This window comes from Harpia harpyja, chromosome 6, assembly GCF_026419915.1.
Source record: "Harpia harpyja isolate bHarHar1 chromosome 6, bHarHar1 primary haplotype, whole genome shotgun sequence".
NCBI classification, from domain to species: Eukaryota; Metazoa; Chordata; class Aves; order Accipitriformes; family Accipitridae; genus Harpia; species Harpia harpyja.
In genome coordinates this window covers 62,959,519-62,981,245 of record NC_068945.1, presented here as the reverse complement: position 1 = coordinate 62,981,245, position 21,727 = coordinate 62,959,519, and the positions used below count along the sequence as shown (strand labels likewise).

Sequence of the window (21,727 nt, the reverse complement as noted above, 5' to 3'; positions counted from 1 at the left end):
TCTTGCGTTGTTTTACTCTGGTGAGCTGGGTTATGTAGTGATCAGCACGGTGTTGGACTGCATGTGCAGCATGTCGATCAGTTGTACTGACAGGGATGACTGAGAATTTAGGCTCCCATGACAACTTTGCATTGTGCTACACCACGGTTGTTTAACCATCTGCAGTTCATAGACAAGTTATAGGTCTAACTAGCATAAGCCTAAACAGAAACCCAGAACCAAGCACTTCTGGACTCACAGAAGTTCATATCTGATGCACATGGCAGGCTAACCCAGAATGTAATGTTAGATGTTCCTAAATTTCCTCATTCACTGGCATTCCAGCAGAAATATGCACATGGCTGCTCATCTGTTTCTTTTTGTACTTCAGCCTTGGGTGTCATGGGGAACGGCTGGCAGAGCAGAGTGTGAAACCCAGGATGTCACCTGCTGAGCATGTGCTTAGACCCATCAGCTGGTGTGTCCACCAAGCCAGCAAGTTCTTGGCACAGCCTCTGGTGAAAGTCATGGCACAGATGTAGCCACCCCAGAAAATGTCTTCAGGAAAGCAGACAGAGCAACCTGCACCCTTCCTCTTCCCCGACTGCCACCGAGCAGACTCTCCAGGAGCAGCCTCCACCCCACCTCCAGTTCTCCTCCCCACCCTCCATCCCTTGGTCCTTGCTGGGGAAAGCCGTCCCAGCCTCCATGCATCCAGGCAGACAGGCTCCTGGAAAACCCTGGCCAGAAGAACAGCAGCAGATAGCAAGTGGGGCCTCTGCTAGACGGAAGACATTTCCCTTGTGTTCTAGTGTGCCGTTAAGTCGGCTCTTTTCCCACATAACTCAGAGAGACAGTAATTAATTAGGGAGGGAACTTGCCTGACCCCATTGCCCTGGAGACACGCCCCTGTAAACATCACCAAGGGATCGCAGAGGCCACCTCTGACTTCCAGGGCTTATGTAAACAAAAAAGGAGATACTTGGCAACAACACCACATTCCCACATTGTGGATGTGTAGCAGAGGCTGGATGTGATGCATGCAATAGCAGTCATGCGCTCAGCTGGGGTATGACTGTGCAATATTTCTATCAGGGATCTGGTCTAAAGTCTTTGCAAATCCCGGTGACTGCTAGGAACGTGCAAATACTTGGTGCGTCTCGGTATAAAGTCTTAAAATGTGAGTGAGCTATTCCTGTGTAGTCCTTAGCACTGCTGAGTTGCTTCAGTTCCTGAAGAAATAGGGGTTTGCTCAGCACGGCATGGAAGGTACTCAGCCTTGAGCTAGATTTAAGCCTTAAACAGGATATGTGACATATGGACTACGTCAAACACTGTGAAGATGAATGCTTCTTTGTTCTGTGTAATTTTCTCTCTTTTAAAACTTCATCCTTGTTACACTGCTTTGATTAATCTTAAGATATTGTGGAAAAGCATATGTGTCTATGTGAGGGAAAGAGAAAGAGTTATGTTGCCCCAAGAGAAAGCCACATGGATAGCAGAGAGGCCAACATGTCCCTAAGGAAAGGAGGGAAGTAGAAGACCCCTGAGAGATGTTAAGAGGGTTTTTTAAGCTTTGCCAGACCTGGTAAACAGCCGCTCAGGCAAATTTTGTTTTGTAGTTGAGGTCTCGCAGGCATGGAATAATGATGACTTTTCTCTGAGTGAGGAGAAAACTGTGTTTGCACAAAGCTGAAAGAAGAACTGCTAACATTGGCAAAATACAAACCCAATTTAGTTATATTCTTTGTGGATTTTTATGGACAGATTAAGAAATGTAAAAAGTTTGTCTGACTCTCTGGATCTTCAGCCTTAGAGTCTCTCCCTCTAATTCCTATCAGTTTATATTTTATTGCTTCAGCTTGCCTGTGTCTGCCAAGCTGTAACAGCACCCCACCTCAGTTGTAGGAGACATCTGGAGTGGCATTCACCTCTCCTAACTTTGGTTACCTTTATGTGAGCTTGTCATCTGGACTCCTTTTGTCATCAGTGAAGAGAAACGGGCACTTGCAAGGTTTGAGACACCAGACCTGCTTCAGCTGCCTACTTACTGGGGGGTGAATGGCACCTAAAAGTGTCAATGTCTCCCCACTGATAACAAAATAATCTTGATAACTGGCCACTCTTGGTCCACCTCTCCAGCTATCAGAAGTTCTGCTGTGTGTTGGTAGCTGTATTTAATTACCTTGCCTTTGCTAACATCCCCGTTGGCATTCACACTCCCAGCTCTTCATTCTCACCATCTTCTTTCTGTGCATTGTTCAGCATGGGTGCGCAAACCTAGACTGCTCCACAAAGCTCTTCTGTTCCACAAAGGCTTTCTGAGGGTCATCAGTGTGACCTGACTCTCATAGGAGCGAGGTTAGGAGTTTTCTGTGGTTGACAGCACTGTGCACAGGGCTGCAGCACAACACTACAGCTTTTCTTTTGCTTGAGGACTCTTCATGGCAGCTGTGCCTAGTAACTCGGGTCCCTGGGCTGGGTTCAAAAAATGACTCAACAAATTCATGAAAGAACATCTACTGTGGGCTGCTAAATTCAAAGACACCACTTCTGGGTCACAGAACCTCTGAGTGCAAAAAACTCGTGGTTGGAAGATAACTGTGGGGACTGTGGCTATGTACTCGCCCTGTTCTTACATTTGTCTGTAGGCATCTGATGTCAGTTGCTGCCCAAGACATGATGCTGGACTAGCTCATTCATTGGAAAGACCTGGTATGATCACTGTTACGTTCTCATTTTCAGAAGTGTCTAAACAAAACCTGACAAACAGCTACCTAATTCGATCTCTTTAACAGCACAATCATGCTGAACAACCTTAGCTTTTAGTGCAGGTCAAAGGGCCTGATTCTGCTCCTACACAGTACATGCAAAACTCAGACTGACTCCAGAGGTGGAGGATGAGGCTTTACATGTCTTGCAAACTGGATGCTGAGGATAAACCGGAGGATGCTGCTGTTGCCAGAGAGAAACTCATTAGAAGCTGCTTCAAAGAACTGATTTCTCTAATAAATAAACGCATGGAAATACCCATTATATTGCAGAGGGTGAGGTTAGCACTCACGCTTTTGCATTATGCATGATTTGTGACTGCTCAAGTACGAACTTGCTGCTTACTCTTCGATTAGCAAGTCCTGGCAGCCTGGCAAAGCTACACAATTTATTGCTGCTATAGAGGTTAATGGATCACTTTACATGTTGATAATGTCTTATTATTGCAATGGTTATTAAGAAAAATGTAACACAGACACCAGGAGTCGATAGTAACTGCAAGAATGTTTGTTTGATTACAGCAGGGATGGAGACTGCTGTGTGCAGGGCTCACTGTGCAAATGGTGGTCAAACCAAGTTCCTCACAGCCATCTTTCTGCACCCCTCCTTTCTCCAGATTGTCCTCAGTACCAGCTATGAGAATAGCTACTGTTTACCAGTGTTGATGGCATGAGAAAGTAGGAAGGTTAATGGTGTAATTGCCTGAAGAATGGACAAATAGAACACCTATCTATGCCAGAGCATGCTAGGACTAGATCCAAAGGCACACTTCATCCTTGGCATTGGAGATCTGTGTCCCAGACATCGATGGTTGGATTATTTTGCGATTTTGGTCGAATGCTATACTCTGGAGGGAATAAATCGCCAAACTGGGATTCTGGAAGTCGGGTTTCAACTCTTTTTTAAGTGGGAAGATGGAGGAGGGCGCTGCTCAAATGGCTTCATGTCCCTCTGTCTCAGTTTCCCTAACTGTAAAATGATGAGAAGAGCTGGCACTTACCACTGCTGCTTTTGTTGCTATTTCTCTATTATTAATAAAGAGCCATGTCACTTAAATGCCCCTCTCTTGGGAGCTTGTTTTTAAGAGCTGGAATACATGGGCATTGGTAGCCACCACTCCAGATCCTTACCGGGATGTTGTGGCCTTGCCCACCTCATGGTGCCATCCCCATTGCCAAGGTCTGCCAGGGAGCCCTGCCTCCTTTGGCACCTCTGGCCAAGGGACCTGACCCTCATTTTGGACTCTTCAGCGTTAGGGTTTGATTCCTTCTCCTTCAAATATCCAGCTTTAGGTCTGGCTGGGTACAGGAGTTTTGACTCAGACCTTAATTCCTGTTCATCACTAGCTGGCAGAAGAATGAGCCAGAATACTTGCAGCATCCCAGGTAATTTCCTCTGACTTCCTCTGACTGTTATGGTGTTAGAAACAGAGATTAAATTTCATGTCCTTGCTATTTAGGTGTTAACTCTGCCAGGACTTGGCAATGTGGGGAGGGAAAAGAGCAGCTGTTTCTCAGGGTGATGGAAGAGGCAGGAGCATAGCAAATCCGGATTGCTACATCCATCCGGGGCAAAGCAACTGCAGTCCCTCTCCATGCCAGGAAGCCCTCATGAATGTCACTTTCATCAGCTAGTCTCCTATATACATACACACACACATATTTTAAAATATATATATAAAATTTTTTTTATATATACACACACACATATGTGGATATGTATATATTTATCTGTGGAGTGTGGTGGGAGGAAGGCTGAGGAACCAGCTGTGAAAATAGATGTCTGCAGGAATGTAGATGGATCTGTGGAGTGTAGTGTGGATTTGGCAGGCTTGGTTGTGTTTCAATGGTGTCTAAGACTCCATGAACCACTGGAGATAAATTGCCTGTCATTTCCCAGGTGGTATTTGGAGCGGGTCAGGGATAGAGTGTTCATGGTTTAAAGACTTCATCTAAGCCTCTCTTTCTCTCCTGGGACGCCCACTGCAGCTCCGTCATGGCTGCCTTCAGAAATCAGTCTCCTTTTTGAGGCCAGCTGATGTTTCACTACTTCAGGCTCACTTTTCCACCAGGATTATTATTCCTTTGCCTGTTTGCTTGAGAGTCTGTTTCTTCCAGGTCTAAAGCCACATCCATAATGCAAGGAAAAGCATCCCTCATCAGGGCAGGCTCCACAGCCCACCTCACTCCCGAGCCCTCCCAGACATCCCATGCATCCCAGGCACGCTGGGCATGGTGTATCACAGAGGCTTGCTTTAGCTGTGCCTAAGGCAAGGCTTGGAAGTCAGCAAGGTTGGTCCTGAGGTGTACCTCAAAGGTCTTCTTTCACAGACTGCACAAGAACAATTAGCATGTCCAGAGGCAGGGAGGGTTTGGCTGGGGGATGCCTTTTGCAAGCAGTGAAACAAGGATTCAGAGACTGTATTTCTTACCCAGATTTCCTTTTCCCCTTAGCACACCCAAGGGACCTGCTGAGCTTGTCCCTGCACCGCCTCCCTACTTTGGCCCCTGCCTCCCTGTCCGGGTTTCTCCAGGCAGCCAAGTCCCAGCTCATCAAGCAGCTCGGTGGCAGCCCGCCGGTGATGACAGCTAATTATGAAATGTCATGTCGGAGGCTTCCCTTTTATCTTGCTTCGCAGAATCCAGCAAAGCTCTGCATCGCCCTTTGGTAATAGGGGAAAGGAAGTGGCAGTGCAGCAACAGCTGCTTCTCTGATAGTGGGATGACAACGCGGTGAGTACACCATGTCCTGGAAGGAAGTGGCAGCTCGTGCCATTTGGATGCAAATCTCTAGTCTCCGCAAAAAAAAAAAAAAAAAAAAAGAAAAAATATTTTAAGATGTGTTCCCGTGTAATATTAGCTTTCCAGAGGAAGTGTTAAACATGTCTGCTGCCAAGGCTTGCCATCCTCCCTGTGAAACTCTGCTGAACTCACTCCAGGTGAGTTCCTGCGGGACAACTTAGCTAAAAACCTTGTCCAGAGAAAAACTGGCCCAACGCTATAGTCTTTCTCCAGTCTGTATTCCTGCAGAAACCAAATTACATCGAGGCGGATTAGTCTGAGCTGAGCTAGGGCTCAGTTTTCTTTAGAAACTGGTGGTTACTTCTCATTTGCTGTCTACTGTAACCTTTCTACGCTGTGACAAAATGGGCTTGCTAGCTTGGTACAAGCTTGGTGTCAGGGTCCACCGATCTGGGAATGGGTTACTGCCCCTATGGTCCAAGAAGCATTAAAACTAGGTTTCTTCAAAGCAAAAAAAAAAGTCAAGGCTTCATAGACCACAATTTCCCAATTTTGTAAGTAATCACCTGGTTTGGAGCAGTGGAGGGCACTGAAGAATTGGAAGAGGAGCATTACGGTGACAGATGGCTTCACTCTTTCAGCAATAAACCTGACACAGATGAAGATGCATGGCACAGAGCAGACTTCAAGATCATTCCCAGGAGGGTCCTGTTACCTGGCAGTCCATCCGCCTGCAGTCCATTCAGCTCCGCTGGTCTGGCCCCGTGCTCTTCACCCAAGTACTAGTCTTGCTGGAAACAGCAAAACACTTGGTAATGGATTAACAACCTTGGATGAACCCACTAGAATGATCTATAATAGCCAGAGCTTTATGTTTTGCCTTTCCTTCATATTGAGTTTCATATTTACTTTTCTGTATCCAGCAGTAGAAATTAGTTTTAGCATTGCTCAATGGACAGGTGGTTTAAGATCAAACACAGCCGCAAGACAAGGTGACATATGAGTAAAGCCTGGAAATTGTGCTTGGTAGTGTCAGACAAAATGATTCTGCATTTGGAGTATTTGGTCTAGATTATCCATAATTCTTCCTGCCATAATTCCTAGGTAGTTTTTAGAAGAGCCCAGCTGGCTGAAGACATGGTTGCTCATCGGGGAAAACTTATTTCTTTGATTTGCATAGAGGCTAGGTTAGATTCACAGTCCTGATAATCAAAGTGAGACATGAAGCCTGGACGTGCTACCCCTGAGTCTTTCAGCCCCAGGCTCTGCAGAGGGACAAGGGGGGCGAAGCAGCGACACTACTGCAGTGTGCCCCTGCACAATGCTGCACAGACACACCAGCTCTTCCAGAGCCAGCTGGGGCTCCGGCGCGGCACAGCATGGCACTGCATAGACATGTCCCTGCATCACAATTTCAGCTGTGACTGCAGTGTCCCAGCTGGGGACGTTTCACTGGGTTTCTGGAATTACACATTTGAGGGACCAGTTCAAAACACAAACCGAGAAGAGCTCCATTGGTTTCACAAGCTGAGGCCACCTGCATCTCTGGAGAATTTGGCCCATATTTTATTTGGTCTACTGTCACCCTCACTGCAAAAAAAATCCCCCAAACCAAAGTCAAAAACCCATGACGAAAGACACTTGGGTGGAAGCAAGGGATGGACGTAACAATAGACAAAGCCTAGGCACAGCTCCAAACCAGTTCACATGATGGGACATGAAGAGGCAAGAAGAAATGATTCCCTATGACCTGTCTTACAGAGTTGGGTTGTTCCCAGCAGGGCAGGAGGCTTTTCACACCCTTCAAACACAGTCAGACACATGTAGGAATTTTCAGCCTCAATCAACTCAGTCGTCCTTGGCTTTCTAGATCTTGGCAGTCTCTGAGATACTGCTTGGAGCTACCCTGCGACAAAATGCCGTTAAGAACCCACTGTTCAATGACACCTGCCCCACGGAGGCTCTCAGTCTTCCAAGTGTCAAGCACCCAGCTAGATGAAGTGATGCTGAGCTACAAATATACCAAGAGGGATTGTGGTGCCAGGTTTATTCTACAGCAACTGCAAGTAGTCCAAAGAAAGCACCGGCCCCTTCCCACACAGAGTAAGTTTCACAGCGTGCTGTGGTCATGAGATGCGGATGTTGCGTCTTTGCTTGTCGTGGGGATTTAAACCCTTAGGGATTTTCTCTGGGATGCATGGTACTCGGAGCTGGAGAAAGGAGTTGAACCCAAGAGTGGCAAATAATCATTAGGTTGATTCAAATCTTACAGCCCAAAGAGTATTTCAGTATTTCATACCCTACGTAGAGGCTTTGACAGGGCAGCTTCCAACTGTTTTCCTCCATCCCCTATCTCAGCAACCCATGGGAAAGGGGACAGGGCACTCCCCAAAGTGCTGAGGGGAGACGCCAGCCCAGAGAGACTTGAATCCCTTTCACAGCACAGGTGGACACCTTAGTAACTGGACCACAGGCTAGAGAGCTGGCAAGCTCTCCTGTTTTTCACTTTTGTGGTTGATGCCTAAGATTCCTCATCATTAGACCCTGAAATGTGAAGTATTTCATTTAAGAGATGCCAAAAAACTCTTCTGAAAATGCAGAATTTCACTTGCTGTCTTATTTCTTATAGCCCGAATTCAGAGAGTACAGATCACCTTGGCATGACTTTTTTTTTTGAAGAAGATAAATGATCTGGCAATCCCTCATCATTGTTTTCCCCCCACCCCACAAAAAACTTCCAAAACATGGCTATCTCTGACCTTTAGGCAAAAACCATCAAGTTGTGTTGGAAATAGCAGAAATCTGTTTTGAAATGTTTTGATATTTTTAAGAAACTTTTAAAAAGAGATGATACAGACAGATTCTTATCTCAGATGTGCAGAAGTCAATCATACATTGCTTCACTGAGCTTTGATGATTTCAAGGAAGCAATTCCAGATTAACACTGGTTTAAAGTGTTTGATACATCCAGGAGGAATAAATTTGATTTTCTTGAAAACACAACTACTTTTGCTTGTTCCTCCATCTCTTACAAAACTAACCCGAAAGGCAAAGTGGTAAAAGACTGTAATCTAATAGCTGTCAAAATCCTAAAGCCAAGGACACTCAATGCTAAGCAATAGACAGTTTAAAAGCTCTGTCAATGCACCTCTTTTACAGAGATATTCCTCAAATTGACCAAATCTCTCCTCCTTTTCATGTACTTCATCAAGATTGTAGGTGATACACAAAACCAATGCAGAATATAGCCTGCCCTGGAGTCACACAGTTCCAGTTTTTCATGTTACTGCTTGCAGTAGATGCCTTAGCTGTACCACAACACATTGGTAGTGTTGGACACAGAGTTTATCGGGAAAAGTAAAGAATTAAGTCAATGCAACACTTGGATACACCATTAAATTTGTACGCTGCCTTCTGGATTATTAGCATCTCACTTTAAATAGGAAATTGTAGCTTACTTACGAACACATCCATTAGTAGGTGCTCCAGCGTCACTTCAATATCCTCTAATTTAGCTGCTAAAGTCATTGTGAAGTCAAATGTTAGCTGCGGATGGAGAAAAGCCCTCAGAAGTCCCAATCCAAACCGTCTGTGGCCAAAGCTAGTTCTCAAACTGTAGCAAATGAGTTTCTCACAGATAAAGAAAATCCGAGAAATCAAAACTTAACATTTGAGTCCAGATGATGCCTTGACTCCGTGCTGGCTGTCAGTCCTGCTGGTGGGACTGAGGATTATTCAGTGTGTGCAAGATGGGAGCAGAAGCTGCAATGTGCATGCTGCTTTCCTTTCAGAGCTCCCCAGTCAGAAACATGGAGTTATATCTGGGAAACCACAACAGAGGGAGGGAGAGACACACACAGAGGGAGAGAGAGGGGAGGAATGGAATAAATTGCCTTTGACTATGATATTTATAGGACTACTTGTTTTTGACTCCAGTCCATTTCTCTGTTCATTTCTGACCTTTCACAAATGGCTCAGCACACTGGAGCGTATTGTAAAACGGGGGCAGCAGGTCCCACAGAAGTTGGCTGTGACCAGTGCTGGGCCAATTCACACAAGCACACCATCAATAGCTCTTTGTCAGAGCATACCAGGCTCTGCGCTGTAGCTAATGACAGAGGAGAGCACAGACGTGTAAAAAACAAGGAAACAAAAGTTGTTTGGATACTAATTTTTTTCCTAAGAGTATTAATAGATTCCCTTACCCATTCCCCAAGGCATTGGACTACAGTGGCGACTGCTGAGGTTATGTATGAAGGAGAATAACCTCAAATAATCCTACAGGGCTTGACTCTGCAAACACCCTGGCACCCCCTCTGAAATGTCCTCCCACCACTCAAACCCTTCAGCTCTGCAGCATCCCCGTCCAGGATGCTAAGCACTTCTCAGGGCTAGACCCTTCCTTTTACTGTATTTATGGAAAGTTTAAAGCATGATCCTAAGTGCTTGCTCTTCCTCCGCACATCTGCTCCTACTTAAGTCAATGGAGAAAAGGTGACATTTCTGCTTGCTTAGCACTTTTTGTCTGTAGCTCTCACAGCACCACATGTAGTGGGAAGGTACTGATGGACCTGATCCAACCAAAGCTGAACCCAATGGGGATCCTTCAACGATTTTGGTTAATGCTAGCTGGGAACCAAATAGAAAGGAAACTGAGGCACAAAAAGGAGAAATACTGAAAATCTTAGTATGGCCGGGAGTGGTGCCGAAGTCTCCTGCATCCTAGACAGTGCCAAGTTCATCAAACTGCCTTCCATGGTGTTCACATTGCTCAGCCAAACTCTTTTTTTTTTTATTTGATGTGTACCCACGCGGTTTGAAATCTCAGAGTGAAATCTTGCATGTGATGTATTCCAGACACTGGGAAAAAACCACAAGGCTGCCCTAAAGGATTCAGAAACTGAAGACCAGTATTATTTATGAACGTGTGAGATGGATAGAGTTGATGGAGCTTAGAGGGACCTCTAGTCATAAATTCCAACTAAATGTCCTCAGAGTTATAGCTGAAATCACATTTTCAGACATCTAGCATCAGCATCTGAACAGGAGCTGCCTCTGATGGCCGAGTTTTACTAGACAACAACATGATAGACCATTTGGGACATGATATGATGGATAGTTTCAATAGCAAAGAAGGGCATGTTATTCATTTTCCGGATGGACCAACTCTCATTCACACAAGGCCCTGCATCAGATAATAGGTCAGTTGCTCCAGAAATAAACCCAGCACGGGAAGCTTGTCTGCTGCAGAGAAAGCCCATTCATCATCCACATGCTGCCCTTTCATTAAAGCTTTGACAAAGTGTTTATCTTCACCAGTCTGAGTGGAGGGGTGTTTTAATGAGCATGGATTAAACCACAAAGAAATATATTGGGAGGGTATTACGTTGAAGGTGGTTGAAACTCAGGGAACCATAATGCAGGACGCTGGTGAGTGAGCTAGCATGCATTGCTCTCCGCTGCACGGGCCCATATGGGCTTCACTGCAGACAGGATTTCACGCGCTCTGCTCTCTAGGAAGTATTTGCAGAAGACGACCTGACTGTTGTTAAGCCTTCATCTCCTCCGGCATGCATGGAAACTCAGAGATCCCAGAAAGCTGTGGTTTCTACAAGAGCAGGCTGGGTACAAGGATGCATGACTGTCCTTTTGCAGGTCCCCAGCTCTGGTCCACAGCAAGCAGTGCTCAGGCTGTGTCACTATGAGCCAACAGAGGTCTGCCAGGATTGAATCATGTGTTTGTCCGCCACTAACTGAGAGTACTGTCCAACCAGTCTGACCACAACAAGAACTTTACTGGAACCGAACATGTGATCACTTCTCCCCTCCCCATCCCATCTATTGCACAAAGGCTATGTGTTAAATACTGAAATATGAAATTAAAGAACCTTTTCTGTAGGATCCCTCTGTGCGATAGCGCAGGGCAACCATGTCACTTGTGCCCCTTGACTGTCCCTGTAGCTGCATTGTATTGGCCACAGAGATAAACAACAGGAGACATCTTCCAGGGTCAGAATGCAGTGTCCATGTGACAGACTCTTTGACTCCAACACAGGCTCATTTTTGTGTTCACAAAGATGAATTTTAAGATTATTTCAAAACCGATGGAGAAAATAGTGTCAGGCACAAGAAAATGGCTGAAGGGAACACATAATGGCTTCCCCGATTCCTGCTCAAGAAACACCTGGCACTAAAACCACCATGTGCTCCACTGGCGACGGCAGGGAAGATGAATGGGTTCACAGGTTCTCACCCAGGCTCAGCTTTACATGGCCTGGGCTTCCATTATCACAACAATAAATAGCAGAGAGATGAGATATACCAGCTCTTAGACTCTTGCAGTTGCAGTACTCAGCTTAGCAATTGTCCTACTACTGATCACTATTAACTGTCTTTAGAGATGATCAGAAGTTTGGGGAAAATGCTGCTGATGTAAAAAGTTGCTTTGCTGAAGTGCGAGCTGTGGAATTTTCCTAACTAGTATACTGCAGGGTATTTTGTAGCCAAGGGTACCTCTCTTTCCACTTTTCCTTCAAATTGCACTAAAAATTTCAGAATCAAAGCAAAGCACAATGGGAAGAGTTCTAGAATATAGAAAGTGTGCAGAAGATGAGGAAAAAAAGAATTGTCTCCTTGTTCTAGTGATAACTGAAGCAGTTGGTGTGACTGTAGTAAAAAAATACTGACAATAAAAAAAAAAAAAAGGACACCAGAGTGCAGAAAGTTGTTTCACTCAACCCCTTGCAAAAAGTGGATAGCAGAAATCAGTCACAAAATCAGATCTAAGCAGAAGAACTTCTTCAAACACATGAAAGCTTGGGGACCTCTGAATCTATCCTGTTGGCTCTCTTCTAACTCTCACTTCAATATTGCTTACCCCAAATGACCTCTTTTATGGAAATAGCCTCTCAAATACAATAAACAAGAGACAGAATTTCACTGAGTTCCCCAGGGATTACTCCCAAACCCTCTGTGAATGTGTGCATTATAGGTACACACAAAAATGAGATTGCGTGTGATAATGAGAATCTTTAACTTGGTTGATTCTTTAATGCAGTAAGTCCAAACACTTTCTTTATTAAATCATTATTTCCATCTTTTCCAATTCCTGAGAATTTATTATTTTGGCCTTTGCAAGCGTGAGACCTTTTCTATTTAAAGCAGAGCATCCATCTGACAACACACCAGGGTATTTGTGCAGAACAGGATGTTCCTCTACACCCACATTTTCCCCTCACTTCCTTCCTAGTTTTTTTCTACTATTTGGGAATAAGATATCAGAAGAGAGCTGAAAAGTGGAGACTGTTGGAACATTTTTGCCAAAATGAGATTTCAGCAAAATATGCTGTTTTTCAAAAGCTGAAATGTTGTGGGACACAACTGGGTCCCAGAATTGTTTTCTTAGGGGAGTTTCAGGGGTGAAGGTGGTTGGTGATGGTAGGAAAAAGTCACCCTGCAAGGCCTGGCATACAAAAAGACAGGGGTGTAAAACCAGAGTGCAGTGTAGTGAAGAAAGCCAAAAGCAGACAAGAAAGGGTTAAAGAGCAGATCTGAGCCTAATTAGTCCCAGGATGCTATGTTTGGGCCAGCCCCGCTTGCAAAGATGGGAGCTGAGGATTCTGAGGGGAAGAACAGGCAGATTATTCTTGTATGAGGCAAAAAGCGTGCCTGGGTCACGGAGCCCATCAGGAAAGGTAGCCTGGCTCACCTTCACTTGGTTTAGCCAAGGGGTCAAGTCCTCCGTAATTATGAATTATGAACATGTAAGGCAAATACGGATGAAAGCCCATTTGGGGCAGTGCCTTTGCCATTCCACAAGCGTGGGGTGGGATGGCAACTCAGCTGCTGCAAGCCAGGCTGTGTTTCTACTCAACCAGCAGAGAACTTTTATGAACTTTTCTGCTTTAAATAATCAAAGTGAGGATTTGAAGATGAGTCTTTTTGATCTCCTACACAGGTTTTTCCTGTGCTTTCTCCTCTTGAGAGCAAATAATAGATCTGCTGCAACAAAGCATAAAGCTGTTCTCTTTGGGGAAGGTGAAGAGGGAGGTCCCATCCTCTTGGTAACCTCGGATGACAGGGAAGCATCAGCTTCCAAACCCCTTCTTCCACCTCCAGTTTTCCTTCCCACCCAAAAGCCTGTACATAGGAACTCATCAGCCTGACACCTCCAGGTTGGATTGCAGTAATTCACCGAGTCTGGAGCTAAGTGTGAAGCCTAGCAGGCTCCAGCTGGCGCAGGGCACAGCCATCTGCCCTCACCTTAGTTCATGATGCTGCAAGTCAACCCCATCCTGCAGTAGCTTTCAATGACAGCTGAAGGCCTTGGTGATAATTTTCCAATGAATGCATTAACCTAATGCTGCATCAAAGGCTGAACATCAGCCTATGGCCCAACCTCAAAGCTATGCTCCAGGATGAAATGCAACATCTTCACCTAAAGAAGGCATCTAGCTATGACACAGTATCTCCAGAGAAGGAGTCCTGCAAACCTTGAGTCTGTGCAATCAAGGCAGCGAGGAGATGGCCTTTTGGTTTTCTCCAGGGATCTGGGTGAGGACACGCGCTGCTCTACCTATTCATAGACAACCTGAGAAAGGGGGTGAGCAGTGAGGGAGCACAGTTTGCAGGTGACACCGTGGTATTCAGGGTAGTGAGAGCAAGGGCCTGTAGAAACATATGATGAGACTAAGTGAAGGAGCAATAAAACAGTAAATTAAATTTAATGTAGCCAAATGTGAAGTAATGTTCATGGCAGGAAAAATGTTCTGAACTTCATGTATAAAATTATGGGCTCTGGGCTCACTCAGGAGTAAGATATTTGGATTATAATAGTTCTATGAAATATCAGGTCATTGCTCAGCAGTGGTGGAATAAGCAAATAAAATATTAACAATTACCAAGGGGCAAGCAAAAGAGAATATTAATATGCCACTGAATCAAACCAGGGTTCACTTACATCTTGAATACTATCTGCTGATCCCTTTATCTCCAGAAAAGATATAGAGATGATGGACAGGATTCAAGGAAAGGCAGTAAAGATGATTAAATGTGAAAAAATGGCCTATAAAGAAAGGACTAAGTAAGCAAAATGGACTCTTTGGTCTGGAAAAAAAAAAAAGATGCCTGAAGGAGAAATTAAGGAGATCTACAGAGGGATGGTGAGTGACACAAAGAGGGTGAAAAGGGATCAACTGTTCACTGTTTCACCCAATACAAGAATAAGGGTGCATCAAATGAAGCTGGCAGGAGCCACGCTCAGAACAAATTAAAGGAAGCAATTCAAGCACAGCTGATAGTTGATCTGTGGCACTCCTTGCTGAAGGATGGTAAGGATGCAAAATTTTACCTGGGTTCAGAAAAAGACTGGACAAATTAAAAGATGATAAATCCATAGAGGGATACTGGGCATCTAGAGGCAACATCCAACACGGGAGGTCCTTGAGTTGAAAACATGTGGAAGGTGGGAGAATATCCAGGGAAAGTATCACGTATGTTTTCCACTCTCCTCTCTGCATCACTCACACCTACTGCTGAAGATGCGACATTGCATGGACCTTTGTTCTGACCCAGTATGACTACTCTTAAGTTTCAGTCCTGTATGAGAAGCTGCCCCAAATTTATCATGAATTTTCCTAAATGCCTAAGCCAATTCCAGACTCTGCAAAACTAAGTTCTCCATGAACTGCTTTGACCCCTGTTGACCAGGACAACCCTCAAAAGACAGACATACCAGAGATTCAGTGAAGTCACCAGACCTTTAGATACTACTGCTAGGCTTGCATGGAAGGTATGTGCATGCTGAAGCCATGGAAATGGTGTGACACTAGTTGCGGAGAATGGCTTAAGCAACCTGTAGCTCTGATCTACTGAACGGGAGCTACCTGTCTCACAGCAAGTATGCTTTTTTTGATTTTATTTATTTATTTTTTTATAAGAGGGATTTATATATGTTTATTTCCCTTTATTTATAAGTCTTGCCTTTGTCCCAAAGTGATGACACCCCATGGAGGGGCAGCTACTTTGACCTGTAGCTGTATTGCTGCTGGCAAAGCTGACGTGCGAGACCATCTGTGGAGAAAGGGGCTGAGCATGCCGATGGCAATCTCAGTTACAGACATGCCTTTCCTTCACGAGCAGCTCCCCACCCTAAACTGCGTGGGCCAAGCCTGCAGGTACATAGTCCACTGCCAGGCAAGGCTACAACGCGACTGAGGGCTGCTCAACGGGCCAGCCGAGATCCCACGTGTCTGTCCATCCCCTCGCTGGCAATGGGATGGAGAAGTCATTGCTTGCGGCTGACAGGCTTGCCAGGCTGGGGCTGGCCTGTGCCGCCAGATGAAGAATGAGCGTGGGAGTCCCATTCCTGACCTCTTGCCCGCAGTGGGATTGACATAGCTCCATAACGGAGAAAAAATGCTGCTTCCACACGACAACAAGATAAACGTTTTTATAAGAAAGTCCCCAGATGGGAAGCGCCAGCAGCCTTGAGGTATTAAGAAGAAGGAAAGCGATGACTGGAGACATGCAGCCCTGACAGGTTTAGCATCAAGGCTCACCCCAGCCTTTTACAAGGACATTTCAGTTTGTTTTATGAAGCCAGCTTAGCATCAGCAAAATGGAGTCCCAGATCATCCTGCCCCTGAAGAGTCCCAGGTGTCGTAGACCACTTGGCTTTCAAGTTTAAAAATCATGGCTATAATTTCTGCTTTATTGTCACTATATTCAACCAACATCTCATCTCCTTCCTGGGGATAGCTGCTGCTGTCTGACTTTTTTCACTGTCTCCATTGCATTACTCTCTTCTCACGGGTGGTCCCTCTTTCCTTGATGGCCTCACACCACCCTCTGTAACTAAGATACTGTTTTATTTTCACAATTTAACTGAGTGCCCTGAAAGCCATCCTTTGGCTAGAAGGCATCTGTCCCCTGTCCTTCTCACATGCACTCTTATTTAAAGGCCACTCTGGAAGAGAGGGGAAACCTCAAGTTTTCTTTCTTCCAGACTTCCCCCAGGACCAGCAAGCCACCCAAGGCTGCATGAGCCATTTTGTCTTTGGTACAGGTGAGCTGAGTGGGTGATGCTCAGATGGGTCTTGGCTTTTCAGATGGAGAGAGAGGACTGTGGTCATGGAGAACGTGGAGAACGTGGAAAACACGGAGAACACAGAGAACATGGAGAAATCAATAGTTCCCTGACCTGGTTAGTCTGTGAATACCCAAATCTGCCTCCCATGGCTGAAATCTCTGCAACGTAATTCACCTACCCAAATCACAGCAATCAAAATGTTCTTTTTTTAAATTATCAAGAAACCTTCCCCTTTTCTAATTCTATTTGCCACAATTCAATGTCCCACTGGCTTCTCCCCTCACTTTCCTAAAGCATCATCCATTTGTCTTCGGGGCCTCCCATGCTTCAAGGTGACCTGCTGGGCAGGGTTTCTGCAGTGTTACCATTTCCCTGGGAGACTGCTGTGCCATGCACGCTCTTGGAGATGTCCAGATGTCACTGAGCCACACGAGCCTATTATTTAGCTTGCTGGGAGGGATGCCTCTTCAGCTTCCCTCCTTGATGTAGCAAATCAGCTGCATTATTAAAATGATTAAAAATAGACTGAGCTTGCCCGAGACTGCATCTATAATGGTTCAATTGCTTTTTATATGTTTTTTGGCTCCATACAGTACTGCTTTGTTATGTCACTTTCACTTGTTTGGGCGAGATCGTGAAATAATAGGCACATTCAGGAGATATAAATATAGCTGTTTATTGCCTTAAAATGGGTCTGCAGACAAATCACAGTCCCAGCTTCAGGTATTTAGAAGTTAAATCTTCCTCCTCTGTCCTTTTCCTTTTGGACCTGGATCAAACATTTGACTTTGCAGCTTGGGGGCTGCTTTATCTTAAGCTATAGGCACTAATTCTGCTGCACAAATTTCATACCTCATAGGCTGTTGATTTAAGCAGCTCCTGGTGCTAGTCTGGATTTGATTCCAGTAAGAAACAGTGCAGAGTTAACATTGAAAGGCTGCAGTGCAGTGAAATAAAAATAAATGCACTGCATTGTGTAGCTTAATGGGGTGCTAATTTCTTGGGAGCACATAAATAGGAGGCACAGAGCACATCTGTTTGCTGGCGTTGGGTCGGGAGAGAGCAGGGGAAATTTGGAGCTCTGTCACAGGGACAGGCTGAACTTTGTTCCCATGTCTCGCAGTACTACACAAAGTCTCCTCTGTAGAATAGCCAGTTAATTAAAAATGATATTTATGGTCCCCTGGTGATGCATGCCCGTAATTCTGCTATTAGTATTTCTACAAAGTCTGGCACAGCAAGAGGGTTGGGGCCCCAGCGATGCAAACAGCAGTCCTCATCCTCGGTGCTACCCATGTGGCTGGAGTCCGCACAAGAGGGACTTGGGGCAACTGAGCCCCTCTCCATCACGCTGTGTTTGCTGAAGAGTTCTATTGCCCGGGTCTTCCACAGTGAACATGGGACACCCCCTCCACCTCGCTCTGAGATTTCCAGGTATTTTGCAAGCAGAAGTGAATTAACCTGCCTGATGCGGCGGGTATGATGCTCTCAGGTCACATTATCACTTACAGCAAGATACACGGAGGCACAGAGGAATCCAGTGCCCCTAAAACTACCAAAACAATGTCCTGTGCTTGACCCACCAGACTTCACATCCCCTTGCCTCCTTCCTCCTCTAGCTCACATCCATCACAGCTCACAGAAATTATCCTCAGGCAATGACAGGTTATTTCCCCGGCACTTCTTGTAAGGCTGGGCATTTAGAAACATTTGCAGTGTTTCCTGCTATAAGTGATGCATGGGCTTTTGGATAGCAGAGCTTGATGACTCATGAAGAAGCAATGTCCTGAAACTTTAAACTATGCACATGACAATGTTGTAGAGGTGACGGGGATGGAGGGGAGCAGGGAGATTTTCAGTGATTTTAACCCCCTGCTTAGGCGACCACTCTGCACTTAGTCAGCGAGAGGGAGAGGTTTCTCCAGAGGCAGATTGGAGCAGAAACCTCTGTCTCTCTTGATTGCGGATGGGGATTAGGGAGGACGTTTTTCCAACCTGCTCCCAGCTGACCACTCTCAGCAGCCCCTGTGGGCTCCCACTTGCTCTTTTAGCCTGAATTTGAAGAGACTTAATGTAGTGAAGCAACCCCTTATTTAATCTGGCCAGAGGATATAGCAGAGGTCTCCATGTCTCCGGGAAGAGGTCCCCACCTCCCCGTCCCACTCTATCCCACTCCCTCCTCCCTCTTCAGAAGATTTTGGGTTTGGGAAACTCCTACAGAAGTCCATAATTAAATTTTATCCCATCACCACTGCCCCATCCCAGCCCTTCACATCCCGCAGCACCCACCTCCGCCCCGGCGCCAGCAGCTCACCTTCGGCAGGGGTGCGCAGACCCTGAGCTCGGCCGGCACCCGCGAGGGTCTGCAGAGCCGTGGGAGCTTGCGCCTCATCCTCGCGTATTTTTTCATATCCTTATTTTGTGTAAAGATAAAGCTCCTCTTATGGTATGTATCCAGTTGCTGACAGCATCTATTAATAACTGTTAATTTGTCCTAATAGCCTGACACTGCAGGTATGCTGCAGGGAGTTGTTATAAGCTTGGTAAGAACAAGTTTCAGTTGTTGAATGTTTAGCTGATATTATATGTGTGAAGGCTCTGTCCTGATACCACTGAAAATAATAATAAAAATCTCTTTAACATTTTATTACCAAGCCCTTCCCTCTATTCCCTTTTACACATTGTTAGTCAGTTAAAAAAGGACAGCGCCTACTCATGGAAAAAAAAGATGATGAAAGCTAGAGAAACTCCTTGACACACTCCTTTTGGCTTTGTGTATTTCACTTTGAATTAGGACGCCAAACCTGGAGAATGACACTGCAGACTTCTGAGGCATTAAAGAAACATGAATCAGACCTCAGCATGATTTTATTTGCTAAAAAAAAAGGCCTCCAACTATAGAACTCAAAAAAGAAAATAAATACTGTTTGGGCTCTTTCTCATTGCCTCCTAGTTTTGTTATACTTTGCTGTACTTTAATGCTCTTCCCCAGGATGCTGAAGGGTAAAAAATCTTCTGTTTTCTGACTGAGACTGGCATTGCGAGATAATCTCTTGGTTGGAAGAGTCAAGGTTTTAGGAAGGGTGCAGGGAGTGTGAGACTCCCAGGGGGATACCGTTCTCCATGACCTGACATCTGGTCCCCCCAAGATTCATTTCACCCTCACTGAGCTCCCTACAGGGCGGGTATCTTGGCTAACATGGGCCTTACCTCGCCGTCCATGGTCAGAGAAGACCAACAAGCAGTTCCAAAAAAAGGCCATTCATGCCATGGGCCTTCAACCTTTCCCTCCACTGAGTCCTGGAGGGACCCTCGGCAGCTTGGTGGGATGAATCCCCTCCTCAAACCCTGGCAAGGGCCAGCAGCAGGAGGGAGATGGGAAGGACCACCTCGGTTGGCTCAGCCACTTCACACTCCTGATGCTGCTGCAGGTACTCCTAGGTATGATGTTTAGTTTAGGAAGAGCCAGAGGGCATCTTCTTCCCGTGTCCCGGTCATCACAAAACCCACCAACACTCTAATGTAAATAAGGCTGGAAGCTGTGGCAGGAGGCAACAAAGCATTGCCAATGCTCCTGCATGACCATAAGATGCATTAGTCGAATTTCCCGGATGGTTCCAGGGAGGCACGCCAGGTAAAGGCACAACACCCCTGACAATATGATCCGGGGAGATGACTTTCTGATCCCAAGGCTGGAGTGTGGCTTACTTCTGAAGGTGTGATCAGATCACACAAATCAGGCACCAGGGAGACCTCGAGCAGTGCCATCGCACCCTGTCTTACACCCTCTCCCTGCACGACCCCCAAAGCGGGCTGACCCCCAGGGCCAAATGACTGACCAAAGAGAAACGCATTTCCCTCTCCCTGTCCCAGAAACTGACGCCTGGCTTAACACGACATAAAAATAGCTTGAACAGGCAACCGTCTCTTCTATCATGGTGCTTTGCTGAAACCATCAGCAGTGATTCCTCCCCATGCCACAGCGATGGAATAGAGATGACAAATCTGTCACTGATTACGCTCCATTACATCCTTGCAAGGTTTCCTGTGCTGCCTGCAGAGTAGATGTTCTTGCTTTGGTTTTTAAAGGATTTTAGGTAAAACAGACAGCCAACATCTCTGGCGGCAGCAGCCTGGTGCTCTGGGGTTTTGTCCTTTCTTAGCTCTGCCCTGTAGATGTACAAAGGCATACGGGATGCAGAAATCACTACTTTTCTGAGTCATAAGGGCATTTATCAGGAAAATACCTGTTAAAAGCACATGGTATCTGCTCCCTACACTGCCAATACAGTCTTAGCAAATCACAGGGACTGCAATGGCTATGTGCATGGATAGACTTGCACAATTAACACAAGTCAATTCCCACCTCTGAAGAGCATCTGTGAAGCAGGACTGTCCAAAAATGCTCCACAGCCCTTGCAGGAAAGCAAAACAATTGCAGAGAGTTCATCGCTTATGCTATGGGACCTCACAATCCTTAAAACATTTGCTTCCTGTGAATGGAAAACACAAAAAGGTCCCGGCTGCCACTTTTTCCTCCTGGCTCCCTATTTCAAACAGCCTTTCAGAGCTCAGCAGGTTGGATGTCACATGTTTTTCAGCAGCTTTCTGCCTGCCCTTCCCTTGTTTCCCATGTGAAGGAGCACTCAGACATCCGCTATGACATCCCCAAAGGCTCCCGCTGAAGCTTTCTGCCCCAAATCCCTGTGCCTGCAGCCTGGCTTGCTTGCTTTGCCTCCCTCGCTCTCAAAGTCAGCCAGCCGCCCGAGAAGAGCCCGTGCTCTCCTCCGTGAGTTCAACAAGGGACAAACAGAAAGCGCTTGCAGGGACTCTGGAGATAAAGCTAATGGTCGCTCCAGGGAGTGACAGGTTTTGCTCTCGTGGGTTGCTCTGACAGATCCATCAGGAGGCACTTAGCTATTAAACCCCGAGATCTCTGCAAGGGAACCCCTGTCCTGCTTCTGCATTTATGTTGCTCTGAACTGCCTAGTTAATGCAAGAGCAAAAAAAGACAAGGTAATGGGCCTCTTTAGAGGGGTTTTAGGCACTTAATGGAAAGCAGGAAGCCAAGGCCTGTATAATTAAATTGCTAATCTCTCACCAGATCTGGCAGGCTACGTACTCTTGTTAAAAACAGGTTTAAGCC

General features: G+C 45.8%; 1 protein-coding gene across 3 annotated transcripts in view; it reads right to left on the bottom strand.

Moving 5' to 3' along the window:
• FRMD4A (FERM domain containing 4A) overlaps positions 1 to 21,727 on the bottom strand; it is a 385,672-nt gene that overhangs the window by 216,053 nt on the left and 147,892 nt on the right. The window contains exon 1 of one of the 3 annotated variants that reach the window (XM_052790913.1): positions 8,955 to 9,071. The exons of the other annotated variants lie outside the window; for them this stretch is intronic. Coding sequence (XP_052646873.1) covers positions 8,955 to 9,020 — 66 coding nt within the window. The 5' untranslated portion in view covers positions 9,021 to 9,071. Of the gene's footprint in view, positions 1 to 8,954; positions 9,072 to 21,727 lie in introns of those variants that run through there. 3 annotated transcript variants of the gene reach the window in all.